The sequence below is a fragment of the Lissotriton vulgaris genome, chromosome 4_1 (assembly GCF_964263255.1).
Source record: "Lissotriton vulgaris chromosome 4_1, aLisVul1.2, whole genome shotgun sequence".
NCBI lineage: Eukaryota > Metazoa > Chordata > Amphibia > Caudata > Salamandridae > Lissotriton > Lissotriton vulgaris.
In genome coordinates, this window is record NC_141691.1 from 224,433,699 (window position 1) to 224,452,097 (window position 18,399).

General features: G+C 42.3%; 1 protein-coding gene across 2 annotated transcripts in view; it reads left to right on the top strand.

Annotated features, from left to right (window-relative positions):
• The window catches only part of UPF3B (UPF3B regulator of nonsense mediated mRNA decay), a 183,662-nt gene that overhangs the window by 58,920 nt on the left and 106,343 nt on the right, over window positions 1-18,399 (top strand). For both annotated transcript variants that reach the window (XM_086918550.1, XM_086918547.1), the window contains exon 4: window positions 14,019-14,117. In XM_086918550.1, the coding sequence (XP_086774676.1) occupies window positions 14,019-14,117 (99 nt within the window). The remainder of the gene's footprint in view (window positions 1-14,018; window positions 14,118-18,399) is intronic.

Below are 18,399 nucleotides of genomic sequence, written 5' to 3' on the forward strand. Positions count from 1 at the left end.
CATAGGTTTAACACCAGTTCTAGTTAGCTGGACATTTTACTCATAAAAAACCATTGAAATTCCCACGTTACAGTTAGTTGGACTCACTATAACTTGCGCGCCCGCAATCCACTGCTGTTGATGTCACATATTACATCATCCATGACATGGTCAGTGACATCACTGATGACATCACTGAGTATTTCCGTAATGTTAGCAAAACGTTATTTAGACGCTAAGCGCCCCCGGAAGCGCCTATGTACGTGCCGCGTAAGCGCCCCCGGAAGAGCTCCGGTGCGCGCAGCGTAAGCGCGTCAAGTCATGTGACCTTAACATAACTCTTTTCATTGGTTAACAGTTTTTTTTTTTTTACAACTTATGAAAACCCCACCCATTTCCTTCACTACTTCTTTCACTTTGGAGACAGCAAGACCTGTTTTTGTCTGTCCTACCATTTTGTGTAAAAAATGGCTGCCAGAACACCCAGCAGCGGCAATGAGTCAAATGGATTCATTGATGAAGAGCCATGCTTTGCTATGGTGAGCAGAGCATTAAGCCCATTGCACGCAAGAGGCAAGAACACCGCTGCCTTACCCAGCCCTAATTTTTCCTCTTTTTTTTTGCTCCTGTTGAGCAGTTTTGCATTCCCTGTTTTTGTTTTTGTTCATAAAAAAACATAAAAAAAGAAGAAAAAAAACAGTTCTTCTTAGAACTACCTCCAATTCTCAAAAAAGAGCTGTATGATCTATTTTCTTTCTCTGTTTCACCCTGTGGTACGCTCAGGGTACGCGTACCGGAGAGCGTACATGGGAACGCACCCAGTGCTTCCCCTGCGAAAATTTTTAAAAAAATAGTTTTTTTGCCCTTCAGGGTCCTTCTAGGCCCCCTCAAAAAACCTAGGGGTTAGGGGGTGTCTACCCTGGCCCCTTTTAATCATTTCCCCCTTTTTATTTTCACCTCAGGTGTCTCGATTCAACCGAGACCCAAGATGGCAGACTCTCCGGACTGTTTAGAATGTTGACAGACATCCGACAGACAATCGGCTTTCCGCGCTCCCCGGTACGCGTACATGTGAGCGCTTTGAGCGCGCCTATAGATATATATGTGTTTTTGAAGTTAATTTTCATAAAAACCACTTGAACAATTTTCACCAAACATAGCACTTGAGCAATTTTCACCAAATATAGCAAAGGCTCATCTGCGTACCAGTACCTACTTTTTTTACCAAGTTTGGTGTAATTCCGTTCAACGGTCCGGGCTGTAGACTTGTCCGACCGTCCTATGGAAATTAACATGGGGAAAACACGTTTTGGGACCCCCCTTTTTCTCAGCCCCCACTTCACGAATCCACCTGAAACTTTCAGGGAAGGAGCGGAGCAGAGCGGGCCAAAATTTTGGAGAATTACACGCAAATTACTCAACCGGCGCCAAAGATATTCCCAATAGAATGCTGCGGATTTCCTATGGTAGCTAGGTCCTAACTATAACTACCTACGACCGCCAGTAGGATATATATATATATATATATATATATATATATATATATATATATATCTTGATAAGCTTGATACAGTTCAATTTAATAAATCAAACACTTGCCAACAGTCATTGCGCAAAACTCCAGGCTTCTGAGTCTCATTTCTTTGCCAGACGCGTTTCTGGATACATAATCCTTTCATCAGTGGCAGATTGCAGAAGTGAAAAATCGCGCTGAAACTTTCAATTTAAAACACCTGCCCATGTGGGTGTGGCACTCCCACTGCCTCGTGGTGTTTGTAGTCACTAGCTCCCTAGTGGGTGCGCTGGTTCACTCCTTTAATAAAGCACAAAATAAATTCCAAGTGGATCGATGCACTGTGCTTCATGTTCTGACTGTCCTGCTTTACAGTGTTTAACTTCGAACTTGGTACAGGATGCAGCCCTGAAATGCAGCCTGTACTGCTTCCTCCTGATATTTCTGGGCTCACAGTGGAAGCCTGAACAGACCCGCAGAACGCAGTGAGCCTTCCTCGTAAGGCGTGCAAAGCCCCAAAAATCCAACATGACAGGAAGCACTGAGAGGGAGGCCACAGGAAGCTTGATAAAGTTCAATTTAATAAATCAAACACTTGCCAACAGTCATTGCGAAAAACTCCAGGCTTCTCAGTCTCATTTCTTTGCCAGACGCGTTTCTGGATACATAAATCCTTTCATCAGTGGCAGATTGCAGAAGTGAAAAATCGCGCGAAATTAGCACTCAGAGGCAAGCTGTTCTTAAAGCTGCTAAATTTATTTGCACAACATGTGGGTAAAAGCTGTCATCAGACGCGTTTCGGGCACGTCCGTATATATAATTTTTTGAAGGTACTCCATACTGAACAGGCACCAGTACCATGTGTATATATACATATATATATAAAACAGGCAGCCTACCAAAACTCAAATGGGCTAATATGTCAATATTAACTGGGTTTGTCGTTAAACTGAAACAAAGTTCATTTATCATATCTGTAACAGAGAGCATGCACTCCATTAATATTCCAACTCAGCCCTTTCTTTCACAGAAAAGAGCAGTAATAGTGGGCAATTAGCCCTTAGGTTGCATAGATAAAAAAAAATCACAGTAACAAAAAACTGGCACCCTTCATTTAAGAATTCCAAGAACCTGGAAACCATGCCTTTAAGACCTCTGGGAGCCCCCTGCTCCCATCATACACCACAGGTGACAGTTGGGTCAGTTCTTTTTCCCGGCTCCTTCTGTGAGGATCCTGGGGCATTGAAATTACCCAATTTTTTACTTGAATAATCAAAAATTGACGAGCTCAACTTTTACTAGCTTTACCCTGCGTTTTTAGACTACTGGCAACTCTTTCAGGGGTTTTCTGACAATTTTGATAATCTTTCCTGTGGGAAGAAAATGGCAAAATCAGACCAGCACTCTCTGTATTGTGTGCTTGCCATCCTCGTATTGTGTGCTTGCCATCCTCGCACAATCAAGAGAAGTGTTATTATTGCCATCAGTTTTCCAGAAGAACACTTCGGGACAGAGTGAAGCTAAAGCTGCATGCCTTACTGGAGAGAGGAAAAGGACCTTCAAAAAGTGGCCTTGCAAGCACTCATGACTTTTAAGAGCCCTTCTATCAAGGAAGACACAGTTCTGAGAAAAAAACAGCTTTGTTCTGCTTCTCCAGCGTCAAGAAGGAAGCAGATTCCTGATTGGTCACCTTCAGCGTCGAGATCGACGTCGGAAAAACAGGCAAGGCATGCTACAATGTCAAGAGATAGATGAAGCGGTTAGAGCCTCCATTGCCGAAATCTAAGTCTGCATCCAAGAAACACCCGTCTATGCCGAGGTACCGGTCTACGTCCAGATCGCTGCCGCCGACGCAGCTTGCACGGTCGGTGTCGAGAGGGTCAACGTCCAAGACTCTTCTGCAGACCCACAGACAGTTGGTGTTAAGGACCCCGCGGTCGACGTCGACGACATCACCACAGTCACACAGGCGGGAGTCCTCGAAGACCTCACTGCAGAAGCGGTCAACTTAGAGAGTGGCACAATCTGTGTTGCTGGCGGCAGGTTACCGTTCGAAGTCAAGAGAGAGAAATTCTATGGTGGCTACGGGGAAAGTGTTTGAAAACCTGCGATCAACGTCAAGGGAAGTTTCTTCTTCTGCTGACATCAATACAGTGCAGATCACACTGGAGGGCTCTCCGGTTCCGGAAAAACAGACGCCTCCTGTCAACCTTTCGCCGTGGTGGCTAGAGAGTGTATAGCATTGGAGAGTTCCACCCAGTCCTGGCTGCGAACTACTCTAGAACATACTCTCCCTCCCCTACCGTATCCACAAGACAATCTCCACACAGGTCACCAAGGAGAGCTAGGTTTCCTCCAGATCGCCATTCACGATCCAGGACGCCACATAGGTCTACATCTCTCCCTTCCTCTCCGAAAAAAGAAAAGCAGGCAATGTTTCCATCATGGTCCACGTCCACAAGGTTATCTGAGAGACCATTCTCCAGCCCTGTCTTCTATACTTCCAGACAAAGTGTCAATAACATAGGGAGGTTTAATGAGGGTCTATGCAGGGGAGCCAACAAGTTGAACATTGATATGTCGGTACCGACTACCTCTTCGTCGGTTATATTTGAAACCCTACACCACAGATCCTCGGCAAGACCTTTACTTCCCTTAGTACTGGGTCAGCTTGAACCAGTGATGCAGACTTATTTTACTCTGGCTACAGTGGGTACAGCTCCCCCATGTATTTCAAAGAAGTACAAGGCCCCGGATCAGGATCCTCTGTTCCTTAGATCTAACCCCCTCCGGATTCGCTCACAGTGGCGGCAGCATCATAGTGGCAGCCCATCCTGCAGCATCGTCCTCTGCAGTCCCTCCTGTGAAGGATAGTAAGCATATGGACTCTAGGCAAAATGATGTGCAACACATCTGCCTCTTTAATGAAAGTGGCCAGTGCTTCTGCTCTTCTGGGGAGGTTTGACCTGTATCCATGGGACTCTTTAGCTAGGTTCACAGAGAAGCTACCAAAAGAAGATCAACAGGATTTCCAGGAAGTCTTGCAGGAAGGTGATCAGGATGCGCATTGGTATTCTCATGGCATTTGTGCCAGACGCTCTGCCTGGTTGCATCTCACTGGTCTGAAACCGGAAGCACAAAGAAGAATCGTAAATCATGTGTTTAATGGCACTTCCTTGTTTGGCACTCATACCAATGTCGAGCTATCCAAACTGAAGTTGGAGCTGGACACTCTAAAAGTGGTCGGCCTTGAGAAACGAAAGGATTTTTGACTTAAGTACCGACCATACGACCGTCTGTATTTCCAACAGAGGGTTGACACCCCTCACTGGTTTTTCAAAGGAGAGGTTCGCCTCAATGCACAAAGTGCTGCAATGTCCTCTGTTCTCTTCATTCCACAGACAGACAAGTTTCCTCACTTTTGGGCTCCATGGCATTCTGCATCTTCATCATCTCAAACGGCAGACTGCACATGCCTCCTCTGCAGCAGTCTCTAGAGGACCAGTGTCCGTAAATATCAGGTCGCTGGGAGGACCTTGTGCTTCTCCCACAGTCATCCAAGGATTCCATCAAATGGTGGATGAAGGGATCGCATCTGCTGAAGGGAGTTCCTTTTCACCAGGACCCTTCCCATTCAGACAATCGTCACGGATGCTCGCCTACAAGGTTTCTTAGCCTCATATGGGTCCTCTTCAAGTTCATGGACTCTGGTCAGTGACGAAACGGGGGTACCACATCAACCTTTGAGAACTGAGAGCGGTACATCTGCGACTCACATCACTGTTCCCGTCCTTCCGCTCATGTTCCCTGTTGATTCAGACAAACCACACCACAACAATGTATTATCTGAACAAACAGGGGGGGGAACCAGGTCGACACCTCTATCTCAGGAGGCACAGACCATCTGGAAATGGCTTGTCACTAGAATTCTGACCATTTTCGGTAATTCATCTCCCAGGAACTCTCAACATCCAGGCAGACTCTCTAAGTTGGTACTTCATTGTAGCTCACGACTGCGTGCTAAACGTCGAGGTCGCATAGAGCATTTTCCACCAATGGGGAGTTCCAGATATCGACCTGTTTGCAGATGCGGCGAACGCGAAATGCCCTGTCTTCGCATTAAGGTTTCACCAACTAGGGTCCAGAGGGAATGCGCTTTTGAAAAAATTTTCTCAGACTTTATTTTAAACTTTCCTCCAAATCCACTCATCCCCTGGTGATCCACAAGTTATACAGGGCCAATACGAGGATGATGCTAATTACACGAGAGTGGCCTCACCATTGGTGGTACCCGGATCTTCTTCAATTATCAGAAGTCCCGCACAGGAGGTTACCATGCTGACCAGACTTACTATCCAAGAACGGGGTGAATGTGTTCCTCCCCATTCTGTCATCTCTACGATTGACGGCATGGCTCCTGAGATCCTCCAGTATGAGCATTTAAATGTGTCCGCTGACTGTATGAACATACTTTAAGAAGCCAGAAGACCTTCTACCAGAAAATCGTACACTTTCAAATGGAAGCGGTATTACTTATGGTGCATTAATAATGGTCATGATCCCGTTCGGAGTCAGAAACAGGTGACTCTACCATATTTGCTGTGGCTGCCAAATCAGGTCTTCAAATTTCTTCTATAAAGGTCCATCTAGCAGCTATTACAGCATACAGAAATCTCCTATGCAGGTTTCCTTTTTTTTTTTTATAACTTCCTGTGGTTAAGGATTTCCTGAAGGGGTTAAAAAAGGTCTGCCCACCGATCAGAGCTCCATTTCCTCCATGGGAGCTTAACATAGTTCTTGCTAGATTAATGGGGTCCCCATTTGAACCTATTCACAAAGCCGCTCTGCAGCACTTGTCATGGGAGACCGCTTTCTTAGTGGCCATCACCTCTGCTTGCAGTGTGAGATTAAAGCTTTGTGCTGCAAAGAGCTTTATAATATTTTTCATGCGAACAGGGTGGTCCTTAGAACTCATCCGTGTTTTCTACCTAAAGTGGTCTCGGATTTTCACACTAACCAGTCCTTCACTCTGCCTGCTTTTTTTCCAAATCCTTCGAAACCCCCAGGAGAGGTTCTTGCATTCACTAAACCTTAAAGAGGGTTCTCAAATTCTACCTAGATAGACCAAGGCATTATTTGTAAACTATGACTCCATAAATACTGGTTGTGCAGCTTCCAAACAGTCCATCTCTAGATGGATAGTATCATGTATCACTTTGTTTTACCAGTTAGCCAAAAAGCCCCTCCCTGGCAAACCTAGGGCTCATTCTACCAGTGGAAAGGCTTCGACACGGCTCTCCTTATAAATGTACCTATTGCACAGTTTTGTAAAGCTGCTACGTGGCGATCAGTGCACACGTTTACTCGCCATTACTGTTTAGACTGACATGCAGGCGGATGCTCCGTTTGGGCAAGCTGTGTTAAGAATCTGTTTGGATAATTTATCCTTTGAGTGTTTTCTTTGATGGATCTATACTGTTATTAGTCCGCGGAAAAATGAGTATGGACTCGCTATTCAATTCAGTGCTGATGACTATTGAGGAGTATCCCCTGGAAGAGAAGGATAAGTTACTTACCTATAATTCTAATTTTTTTCCAGGGGTATACTCATCAGTCATAAGGAACCCTCCCGCGACGAATATTCACAGTATAGTGAATTTTCGCACCTTATTTCCTGAATCCTACATGTTAGTGCACCGTAAAAAAGACCTGACCTACCTGTGGTGCATGATGGAGGCCTTAAAGGCATGGTTTCCAGGTTCTTGGAATTCTTAAAGGCAGGGTGCCAGTTTTTTGTTAGTGAAGTTTTTTCTTCTATGCAGCCTAAGGGATAACTGCCTACTATCACTTGCCTTTTTCTGTGAAAATAAGGGCTGAGTTGGAACATTAATGGAGTGCATGTTCTCTGTTACAGAAATGATAAATTGACTTGTTTTCAGTTTAATGACAAACCCAGTTAATATTGACATATTAGCCAATTTGAGTTATGGTAGGCTGCATGTTTATATATGTATACATATATATATATATATATATATATGTGCATGTATGTATGTTTGAAAGGTACTCCATACTGTTTTAGCTATATATATATATATATATATATATATATATATATATATATATATATATATATATATATATATATATATATATATATATATATATATATATAATTATTCACTGAAAAAACCATAGGTTTAACACCAGTTATAGTTAGCTGGACCCGTAATTCAGTTCCTTTTCTCAAATTGCATAGAGATGTTATTATTTCTCTAACAAATAATGCAAGATTGTTTTATGTATTTATACAGTAAGCAACTGAAAAACAGTATTGTTATATCATATGTATTTATACATGTAGTATTTTCTTTATGTCCATCACTGAGACATGTGACTGCACGTTATCACTTTAAAAAGGGCTAAAGCAATCTGTAATGCCATGTGACCAAGGCCGCTGGGACGGCCGAAACGCGTTATGACGTTCTGTCTGATGGCTGAATAAAAAGAATGCTGATACAAGATGGTCCTTGCCTCGTATTTCGCCTGGGGAAGCGTCGCTGCTGCGAGGTATTGCAGATAATAATCAGCATTGGATTGTTGCCGATACTGGACCCCCTCCTCTGTAAGCAGGCTTCACGGTAAGCAGTCCGACGCCGCCAGGTATCTGCCTAACTCCTTCCATGTGGAGGAGAGTTGGCGGGGACCCCGGGGGAACATTGTGAATCCCATTCAAGGGAAGGAGTGGAGCCATCCGATCGAACACCGCCCGGCAGGAGGAAACGCCGGAAGTAATCTCTTACCCGGAGGCTTCTGCAGATCGGGCGCCGTGAGCAGGATCGGTGCGGCTTGTGGGTGCCTTTGGTGCCGTGAGATACGAGCAAACTGCAGATCCCCGTGTGCGTCCACCCAAGAACGCAGCCCGAGGCATAGAGGAAGAAAGAGGGCATATGCGGTGCCCGGCGGAGAGAGGAGGTACGTGTTTAACCGCCCCGAGTCAGCTTGAAGCTGACAGAGATTATCTTGGTGATTGGAGCGGTTTTTCAACGCGTTATTCATCGCTTTAATATTTACAGCCATACAGACAGACCATGTCAGGCGATGTACGGAGGGCCCGGGAGCTCGCCGCACAGGAGATGTTTTCAGATGATATTGAGCATGAGACTAATATCGAGAAGGATGTGGGGGAAGGGGGGCCAGGCAGTGCAGAAAATAATAATGCCAGAGACTTGTTCAAAGAGCTGGAGAAACTGAAAAGAAATGAGCAGTCCAAATGGTGGGAAGCCCGCTCCCTCAAAAGATATCTTGATGTGGGCAGAGTCCCTAGGGGATTACGCATCATGCTGGCCCCAAGCTATGAGACACCCAACCCCCTAATGATGGTAGAATGGGGCCAATGCAACCTAGAATCTTCGCGCAAATTGATGGAAATCCTAGTAAAGTTTGCTGAAATTGATGGAGAAGAACTTCAAAAAAAGATAGACACGCTTGAGGAAAACATAAAAGCACTTCTAGGTGACAAGGAAAACCCACAAGCCATCAAAATGAGGGATGAAATGATAATGAGACTATCCAAGGAGGAGGAGAAAATCAAGACTAGGAAAATATATAAATTCAAAAGAGACAGAGATGACTATGCTAATGGCCAAATATTCACCTTCGCACGTCGCTATGACAACCTGAGAGCGGCAACAGCCAGTAAAAGAGGTGCAGCCAGTACAAGAGTGGTCTTACTAGAAACAGAAGATGTATCTGTATACAGCTCTGCCGCAGAAAGCGGCTTGGATAATGAGATTGCCAGAAGCAAGAGCAATGTTGTTTTAACATTGGGGGAAGAGTTGGCGGTCTTAAAAGACAGCAGAAAGGCAACCCTAAGATCGCACTTCCAGGGAAAATTATCACAACCAAATCCCAGCGCAGGAGGGGCAGGAGAAAAGCTGCCAAACAAAGGAGAGACAACCAAGCGCGGACGATGCCGGGGGCGCGGAAGGAACAAGAAACCCCAGGCTTAGTCACAGACAATGTAATGGACTTACCAAGTGGTGAGAGCTTGGATAGACAGCAAACTAGCAAGGAACAACAAGCCAAATCTATAATAAACCTGAGCACTGTACAACTATCTGCTGCAGAACGGCAGCTTTTAAGCTTGGGTTTAAGCTTCTGCCCCGAATCCAACTTCTCCTATACTACAACAAGGGCTGACATTTACAGATACATACGGAAATTAAAATTTAAAAAAACAATTTGTGCACAGAACAACAAGCCCAAGTACTGCTCCAACTAAATCAGGGGCCAACACCTCTGAACTGGCAGTTAGTGATCTAAATTTGTTCCATGATATGTGCCAGCTGGGAAATGAGGAAAGCATGGGGACACAAGAAATAATGGCGTCCAGTGGACAGATGAAGCCAATTGCCCCATTCAAGCCCAAATCCAAGTATATACCGCTGGCTGCACGTGATGGACTTGATACTTTCAGTGATGCAATTGTGCAACAAGTTAAAAAGATGGCCTTAAACAACAAAATAAATAAACAACAATATACGAACCAGGAGAGAGAACTTAACTTACTATCAACTAAGTTAAAAGATGCTGAAGTCATAGTTCGAAACTCTGATAAAGGCGGAAATATTGTCCTGTGGCCCACTACGGATTATCTTGAGGAGGCGCACAGACAATTAGAAGACATCCAATGTTACAATAAGAGCAACCCACAGAAATACAGGGTTATGCTGGATAATTTGTGTAGGAACCTGGTGTCATGGAAGGGACTTGGTATGCGAAGTGGAGATGAGTTTAAATATATAAAGAAAGATCATCCACTAGTTCCATACATATACTTTATACCCAAAGTCCATAAGAGCATCACCACGCCACCGGGTAGACCAATAATTGCAGCCTGTGGTGGTCCACTGGAAAGCCTCTCAAGGTACATTGACTATTTTCTGCAGCCTCATATGAAATCTTTAAAATCGTATGTACAGGATTCTAGTGACTTTCTGCGAAAATTAGAGGAGTTGGTGTGGACACCAGATCTGCTGTTGGTAACATTGGATGTCAGTTCACTATATACATGCATAAAGCACAGGGATGGCCTGCGTGCATGTGAGTACTATCTGAGCCGCAGGCCAATGGAACTAGCCCATCATACTAAGATGCTTTTGGAAATGTTGACATTCTGCCGTAACACTAACTTGTTCATGTTTAATGGTCAAATGTACTAACAAGTTCAGGGTGTAGCGATGGGTGCCAGTTTCTCCCCCAGTTACGCGTGCCTGTTTATGGGGTGGTGGGAGGAACTGGTCCTCAAACGATAATTTGAGGAATACTGCACTTCTAATATAACTTGTTGGTTTCGTTTTATTGATGATTTATTTATTGTATGGCATGGTTCTGAAGAGAGCATTTTAAATTTCATACACGAAATCAATGAAAATGATCTTAATTTGCATTTTACCTCTAATATAAGCAGGGAATCGGTGACATTCTTAGATGTGCAGGTTTTAATATCTAATAATGTTCTTACAAGTGCCCTTTTTAGGAAACCGACGGCAGGTAACACTCTTTTACATGCAACGAGTGCCCATCCACAACATTTGATCAAATCTATACCCTACGGTGAGATGCTACGCATCCGCCGTATTTGTAGTAACACCGATGACATGATCATTAAGCAACAAGAAAGCTTCTTGAGATTTGTGGATAGGGGCTACAGTGCCAAGATACTAAATACCGCCTTAAAGTCACGGCTTAAAGATAGAGGTGATTTGTTAATCTACAAAGAGAAACCTAATACACTACAAAGTGGTAATGCCAATGATGTCAGATTAATAGTGACATACTCAAAGCAAGAAAAAGAAATCAGGAGTATAGTCAGAAGAAACTGGCACTTTGTTAAAGATGATCCTACAATTGGAGATTTGATGCCCCCAAATCCACTAATAACTTACCGTAAAGGTTTGAGTATGGGCACTATTCTCTTGAAAAGTAGTGAGGAACATCTTGGAAAGGAACCTGGGCGGCCAATTAGTAGGGGTTTCTACAAATGCTTGGCATGCAAGGCATGCCAACATGGTGTCACCACTAAGAAATACACCACAGTAATTCCCAAAATCACCAGGGAAATAAAACAACATCTAACCTGTAGAACAGAGTATTGTGTGTATATATTGGAATGCGATTGTAAACTCAGATATATTGGCAGCAGCAAACTACAAATTCACAAGCAAATTTTACAGCACCTCCGCGCCATCACCAATAAAGATCAAAGTTATCCGGTTGCCAGACACTTTGAGGCATGTCACAGCAGTAAACGTCAGTGTCTCAAATACTTTGCTATTGAATCAGTCCCGTTAACAAAAAGAGGGGGCGATAGAGAGGCATGTATGCGTAGGCTGGAAACAAAATATATTCTTGAGTTTAATTCCAAGTGGCCAGGAGGCCTCAACACCACGGAGGACCTCCACATATATTTATAAGCTGTAAATATACACACTAAGCATGATTGATGGATCATAGACAAATAACAAATATCACTTTAATCATAATATAAGAGGAGTTGGATTATACATTGCATTATATGCACATTTTGTATTTATACTGTGATATACTGTGTAATATATATATATATAATTGTGATGCATATTTATGATATGATTGATTTTAGCCGTCTTTTAGATATTGGGGTAATTTTATCCTAGTGTTTTTTATGATAGCTGATTTTAGTCATGTCACCGATTCCCTTTTTTATAGACTGGTTTTATGGTGTTGATATAAACTAAAAATTTTGTCTATTTCATTGGTACTGTACGGTTCTATTCGCTAGTCTTGAATCAAATGATCAACAATTTCTTGCTGAGTATCTATGAAATTATCCCCTCCTTGTATATATCCCATTAATTGTTTCCCCCCTTAATCTCACTGCACCAGTCACTTTAACCTTATTGCACTAAATGACACGAGGTCACTTTATACTTCAAGCCACTCCAGTGGCAATTTAGGATGTGCAATAATGTAGACAAAACTGTGAATATAAATATATGCCAAATGATATACAGTGGCAACATTCCTCTAATTAAATATCCAGTGGCTGGAAAATATCCTTTAGTGAATCATCTCCTCTGCATGGTCTTTTTAGATAGATTTGGATTATAAATTTTCTTTTTGGATCTTTTTTCTATTATTATGGAATAATAGATATTACTATAATTATGATTTAATACACGTTGGTGAGCACCAGTATCTGCACTATAGTTATGTAATGTCAGATGGACGAAGTTGGAACAATCAAATGTGTATTCCCTGAGGGAGGAACCAGCATTTATGCTGATATCTGAATGTCCGTAATTCAATTCCTTTTCTCAAATTGCATAGAGATATGTTATTATTTCTCTAACAAATAATGCAAGATTGTTTTATGTATTTATACAGTAAGCAACTGAAAAACAGTATTGTTATATCATATGTATTTATACATGTAGTATTTTCTTTATGTCCATCACTGAGACATGTGACTGCACGTTATCACTTTAAAAAGGGCTAAAGCAATCTGTAATGCCATGTGACCAAGGCCGCTGGGATGGCCGAAACTCGTTACGACATTCTGTCTGATGGCTGAATAAAAAGAATGCTGATACAAGATGGTCCTTGCCTCGTATTTCGCCTGGGGAAGCGTCGCTGCTGCGAGGTATTGCAGATGTATGTGTGTATATATGTATATATATATATATATATATATATATATATCCTACTGGCGGTCGCCAGTAGGTATATATAGTTAGGATTTTTTCTCTATGGAACTTTTGGAAATTGTATGTCTAATAACTTTGGCGTTTGTGGACGGAATCGGCTGAAATTTTCAGGAAAATGTGTGTGTATATATATATATATATATATATATATATATATATATATATATATATATATATGTATATATATATATATATATGTGTGTATATATATATATATATGTGTATATATATATATATATATGTGTGTATATATATATATATGTGTGTATATATATATATATATATATATATATATATATATATATATATAATTTTTGTATATGATCTAGGGGCCCGTACCTTGGTATACCCCTAGAAGAGAATTGGGATTACAGATAAGTAACTTATCCTTACCCGCTTTATTTGTACTTAACTTGCTGACCTCTGAAGGGTGGAAGACTGAATTGACGCTGTGTGGATTCCAACCCCTGATCTACGGATCAGAGCGTTTTCAGCCCTCTGGCAGAATGGCTGATCTTTAGGTTTATGAAGCTAAATGTGAATGAGGCACAATGTATTATTTGCTTGGGAAAATCCTCGTGGACCTCGGACGTCTGTATTCTGTTTTTTGATATGTCACATTGTTTATGCTATCAGAATATTGTGAAACTTTTGAAAAGGTTGTTATTTTATGATTATTGCTTTATCATTAGTTGCGCTAACATACATTTTGTGTGCTCTTAACTAGAGCTTTTTTATAGATTGACCATTTTATACAATTTTCTTTTCTGTAACAGGTCAAGAATACCCTGCAATTGTAGAATTTGCACCTTTTCAAAAAGTTGCAAAGAAAAAGAGCAAGAAAAAGGATGCCAAAACAGGAACGATCGAAGAAGGTATTGTGCTTAAGAAAAAAGATTTTCAGAAATTCATAGTTGTAAAAGATACTAATTTGACTACACACACATCGTGATTGTATAGGAGCGGGCATTTAAAGGCCTCTCACTAAAATTTAAATGTCACTTGCATGTTTTTTTTTTTTTACATATTTTGTCAGATTACACATCCATTGCAGGGCTCTGCACCCCAGAGACAAGTGCAGAATCACTTTACAAAAACAGGAAAGCAATCCACTTTTCAACATTGCTACTAAGGTTCATATCCAAGGATAACATCCGGAGCACAACCCCTTCCCACCCCCCCCCCCAACTCCCCTTGCATGTTGTTTTATGCCTTTTAGTTAACTGAAAGCATGCCACATTTGAAAAAAACTTGTAGAGCTGCAGTTTCTACCCAGTTGACTATTTTTTTTTATAAATATCATGTGACCTGTTGTACTCTTATGTTTGTCTTGTCATTCTTGTGTCTGTGTTATAACCATTATTGGTTGGTATCAATTTTGGGGACATAGCACTTAAGAGTTTGGTTGGGTGAGTGAACTGGGAGTTAGGTTGGTGAGGACGCAGCAACATTCAGTGCGCCTGACTTTCTCTGATGCTTTTTGATGCCTCTGACGTGCTTGAAAAGGACTGAAGCTTCTTTTTATTGAATACGGCACCAGTGGCTGTTATTTGATGTAGAGATGATCACTGCATTTTTAATTCTCGCTTATAGACCTCTTTTATCTGTATGCTGGCGCTAGACTTCTATTTGACCATGCCAAAATCTTACTGTGGCATAGAGTCAGCCACCGCTGACCATTGATTGGCTTTTTTGTCACTCATTTGCTTACTTCTTATTCGATGGCTTCCCTTCCTTATCTTGGCTTTGTCCCTCCCCTTTAGTATAACTTCTTTACCATCCTTTTGATTTGATGACTTGTATCCTTTCACAGCTTTTTCTTTTGGTTCTCTCTTCACGCAAGTGCATGTTTTTAAATGCTCTCTCCCGTTTTGCTTCCCACCTCCCATCCCTACCCCGTACCCCGATCTCCATGCTGCTGCTCCTAACCTAGTATTCTGCTCAGCTTGAGTTTTTCAATATTTTAAATTATTATTTAGCCTATCCTCCCTTCTCATTTCGCCACTGCTGATTACTAGTCCTGTAGAATAACTGGTCTCTTACAGTAATTTTTGTGGGTCGTGGGAGTTGGAAGTGGGGGTGGGAGGTGGAGAGTGTTAATCTTCTACTCCCTCGCCCCCTATATTTTGGAGTAAGGTGAGGGAGTCCAGGGGGCACTATTGCCTTCTCTCCCCTTCTTTCACCCTAGATTTTGCAGTAGAGTGGAAAAAAGGGGATTAAATCCGTGGCCGAACGATGTATGAAACATGCTGCACATCAACCAAGCCTCCTTAAAGCACAATAAATGAATAGCAAACTCTTGTGAGGGCTGCAGGGCTTACTTTCTTTAATTCAAATTCAACATTTCTTTATTCGGTACTTAGAAAGATACCATTAAAGAGCATATAAAATACATACATACAATATTTAAAAGCATTTAAAAGACATAGTTTTTAAAAAAAAAGAGAACTTTTTCAAATAAAAGGTTCATATATAGGGACAATAAATCATTCGTTAGGGGTCTCACACTGAATTCGGTTCAAGATGTGCAGTTATTTCCCTGGTGTTCCTCAGTCTTATGGCAACTTTGATGAAACTTATGACACATAACAAGGTATATGGGTCTGGGGCTTTTTGCAAGAAAAGGAGGGCTGCTTTGGCATGCTTCAGTTTTTGGTTTTTCAGAATCCTAACTAAAAACTTCCTTCTTGGCTCAGAGTAGAAGGGGCATAATAAAAAAAAGTGAAGGGTATCCTGCGGAGACCTAGAATCTCAGCCGCAGGTGCCCTTCAACTATACCGTGCGTGTAAATCCTGCAGGAACTGCCAATAGGTGGTGAATTAGATTCAAACGGAACCTGGTCATATAAAATCTTTCTTGCGCGTTGTGCATTACCGCTAGGTATGGTTCCATTTTAAAGTTTGTAGATATCAATGAGCCATGTGCCACCATCTAGGTTTTTTTGTTTTCAACAAGGGCCCTCCTTGTTGATGCCCATGCTCTGAATGAGTTTTTGGCCAATACTTTTTTCTGTGCAGTCATCAGCTCCGGGTCAGAGAACAGATCTTTGCAGCCAATACGTTCCAGGGTCTCCTTTACATATTTAAGCTATGGAATCTGATCCCCTTTATCCCGGCTCAGGCAATCCATGATAATCTGTCTGCTGAGGCAAGCCTCTGGGTTTGTCCATATCTTAGTCCAGGCCATGATGGGTCGTATCGTAATTTTGTCCTCGATATAGGGCTCGCCCAGTTCCAGGTGCGTTATGTGTGCGGGGTGCACTGAGGAACCTTTAGTAGTTTTTTAAAGAATTTATTTTCCTCAGCTTGTATCTGTTGTACTTGGTTAGTTTTGCAGCCCCACACTTCTGCTCCATATGACACCTTAGCACAGGATACTGCTCTGTATAGGTTCAATATCTGTTCCGGGGACCACCTACCTAGCCTTCTTCCAAATGCCATTATGACACCCGTAGAGGCCACCAATTTGGATGCATGTTTTTCCGCCAAATTCTTGAAATCCAATTTCTCATCAAAGAGAACAACTAGGTAGGAGAAAGACTTAACTCTTCCCAGCTTATGTCTGCCTATGCTGTACAAGAAAGTATTTTTTGGATTCAGGCCTGTGGACGTGACAAATGATTTATCCAAGTTCGCTGAGAGATCCAACGAGTTCATGAAGTTTACAAACCCATCAATTAGCTTTTGTAGCCCGAGTGGGGTGCGGGCTAGCAGCACCGCGTCGTCCGCATACAGGAGGACGGGTATCGGATGCTGGCCAACCTTGGGACAATCCACACCCAGCTTCATAAGTTCTTTGTCCAAGTTGTTAATATACAAAGAGAATAGGAAGGGGGCTAAGATACAGCCCTGCCGCACACCACTTGTGCAGGGAAATGGTTCAGTCTTCATCCCTTCTCTATTGTATCGAACTGTAGCTGTGGTCTCCCAATGTAATGCCTTCAGGGTATCTACTAGCTCGTGGTCCACCCCCAAAGAGATCATCAGGGTTCAAAGTTTCTGTCTGTTAACGCAGTCAAAGGCCGCTGAGAGGTCCATAAACCCCATATGGATACTCCCCTTAGCTGCGATGGTGTATTTTGCAGTAAGGAGATACAAGTTTAAACATTGCTCTGTTGTGGATCTCCCTTCTCTGAATCCATACTGTACATCAGTTAAAATATGGTTGTCCTCTGCCCAGACTTGTAGACGATTTAAGATCACACGTCCTAAAACTTTGGCCGTAACATCTATCAGAGAGATATGGCGATAGCATTGAGGGTCGTCCCGGCTGCCCTTCTTGTAGATTGGGACAATGGTTGCGGAGGACCAGGAGCGAGGTAGTCCTGCCACAACTGCCTCGTTCAAAACCCTGGTAAGAACAAGTGCCCATAAGTCAATGTTACTCAAATAAAGGTCGGGGGGAATGCCGTCGGGGCCTGGCGCTTTATTTTTTGATAGCCCTTGAATAGCTGATTTTATTTCTCCTAGTGAAAACTTTAAACCTACGGGTACTGCTGGTTTTGCCCCATTTTCTTGTAGTGCGGTCCCAGAGTGGTTATAGAGACCGCAATAGTGGTTGCGCCATTGCTCAGGGAGAATGGTATTCACTATGTCCGGCCCCCTTGGGTCTTTAAAGCATGGATCATTTATGATTTTCCAGAAAGCCGATTTGAATTTGAATTTGAATAGCAAACTCTTGTGAGGGCTGCAGGGCTTACTTTGTTTAATTATTTAATGGCAGCGAGTGAGGTGTTGGGATTCTGCTAAAATCTTTCTGTTTGTTATGAAGGGTGGCCCAGTTGTCTAAAAGGCCTCTAAAATGCACGACTTGCAAGAGAACAGTCCTTTACTCTTAAAATCTAAAGCCTGATTTGAGTAACAGAACTCTTTTAGGTGAGGCCAAACACCTCAATTACTGCAGCTAAATAATTAACAAAGCGATGAGTAAAAGTCCCACAGAGTTTGCTTTTTGGGTTACACCATTTCAAGGTGTCACATGGGCTGTGCAGCATGGGTTCAGAGAGACCAGAACTGTCACTGGGTTTGATCTTCCGTTTCCATGAAACCATTCTATACAGAAAAGCACACCTTTCAAAACTATGCACGTGTACTTGTTCTTTAGATAGTTGAACTCGCATCATTGCCTTTTGGTGCTCCTCATGAAAGAGAAGGACGT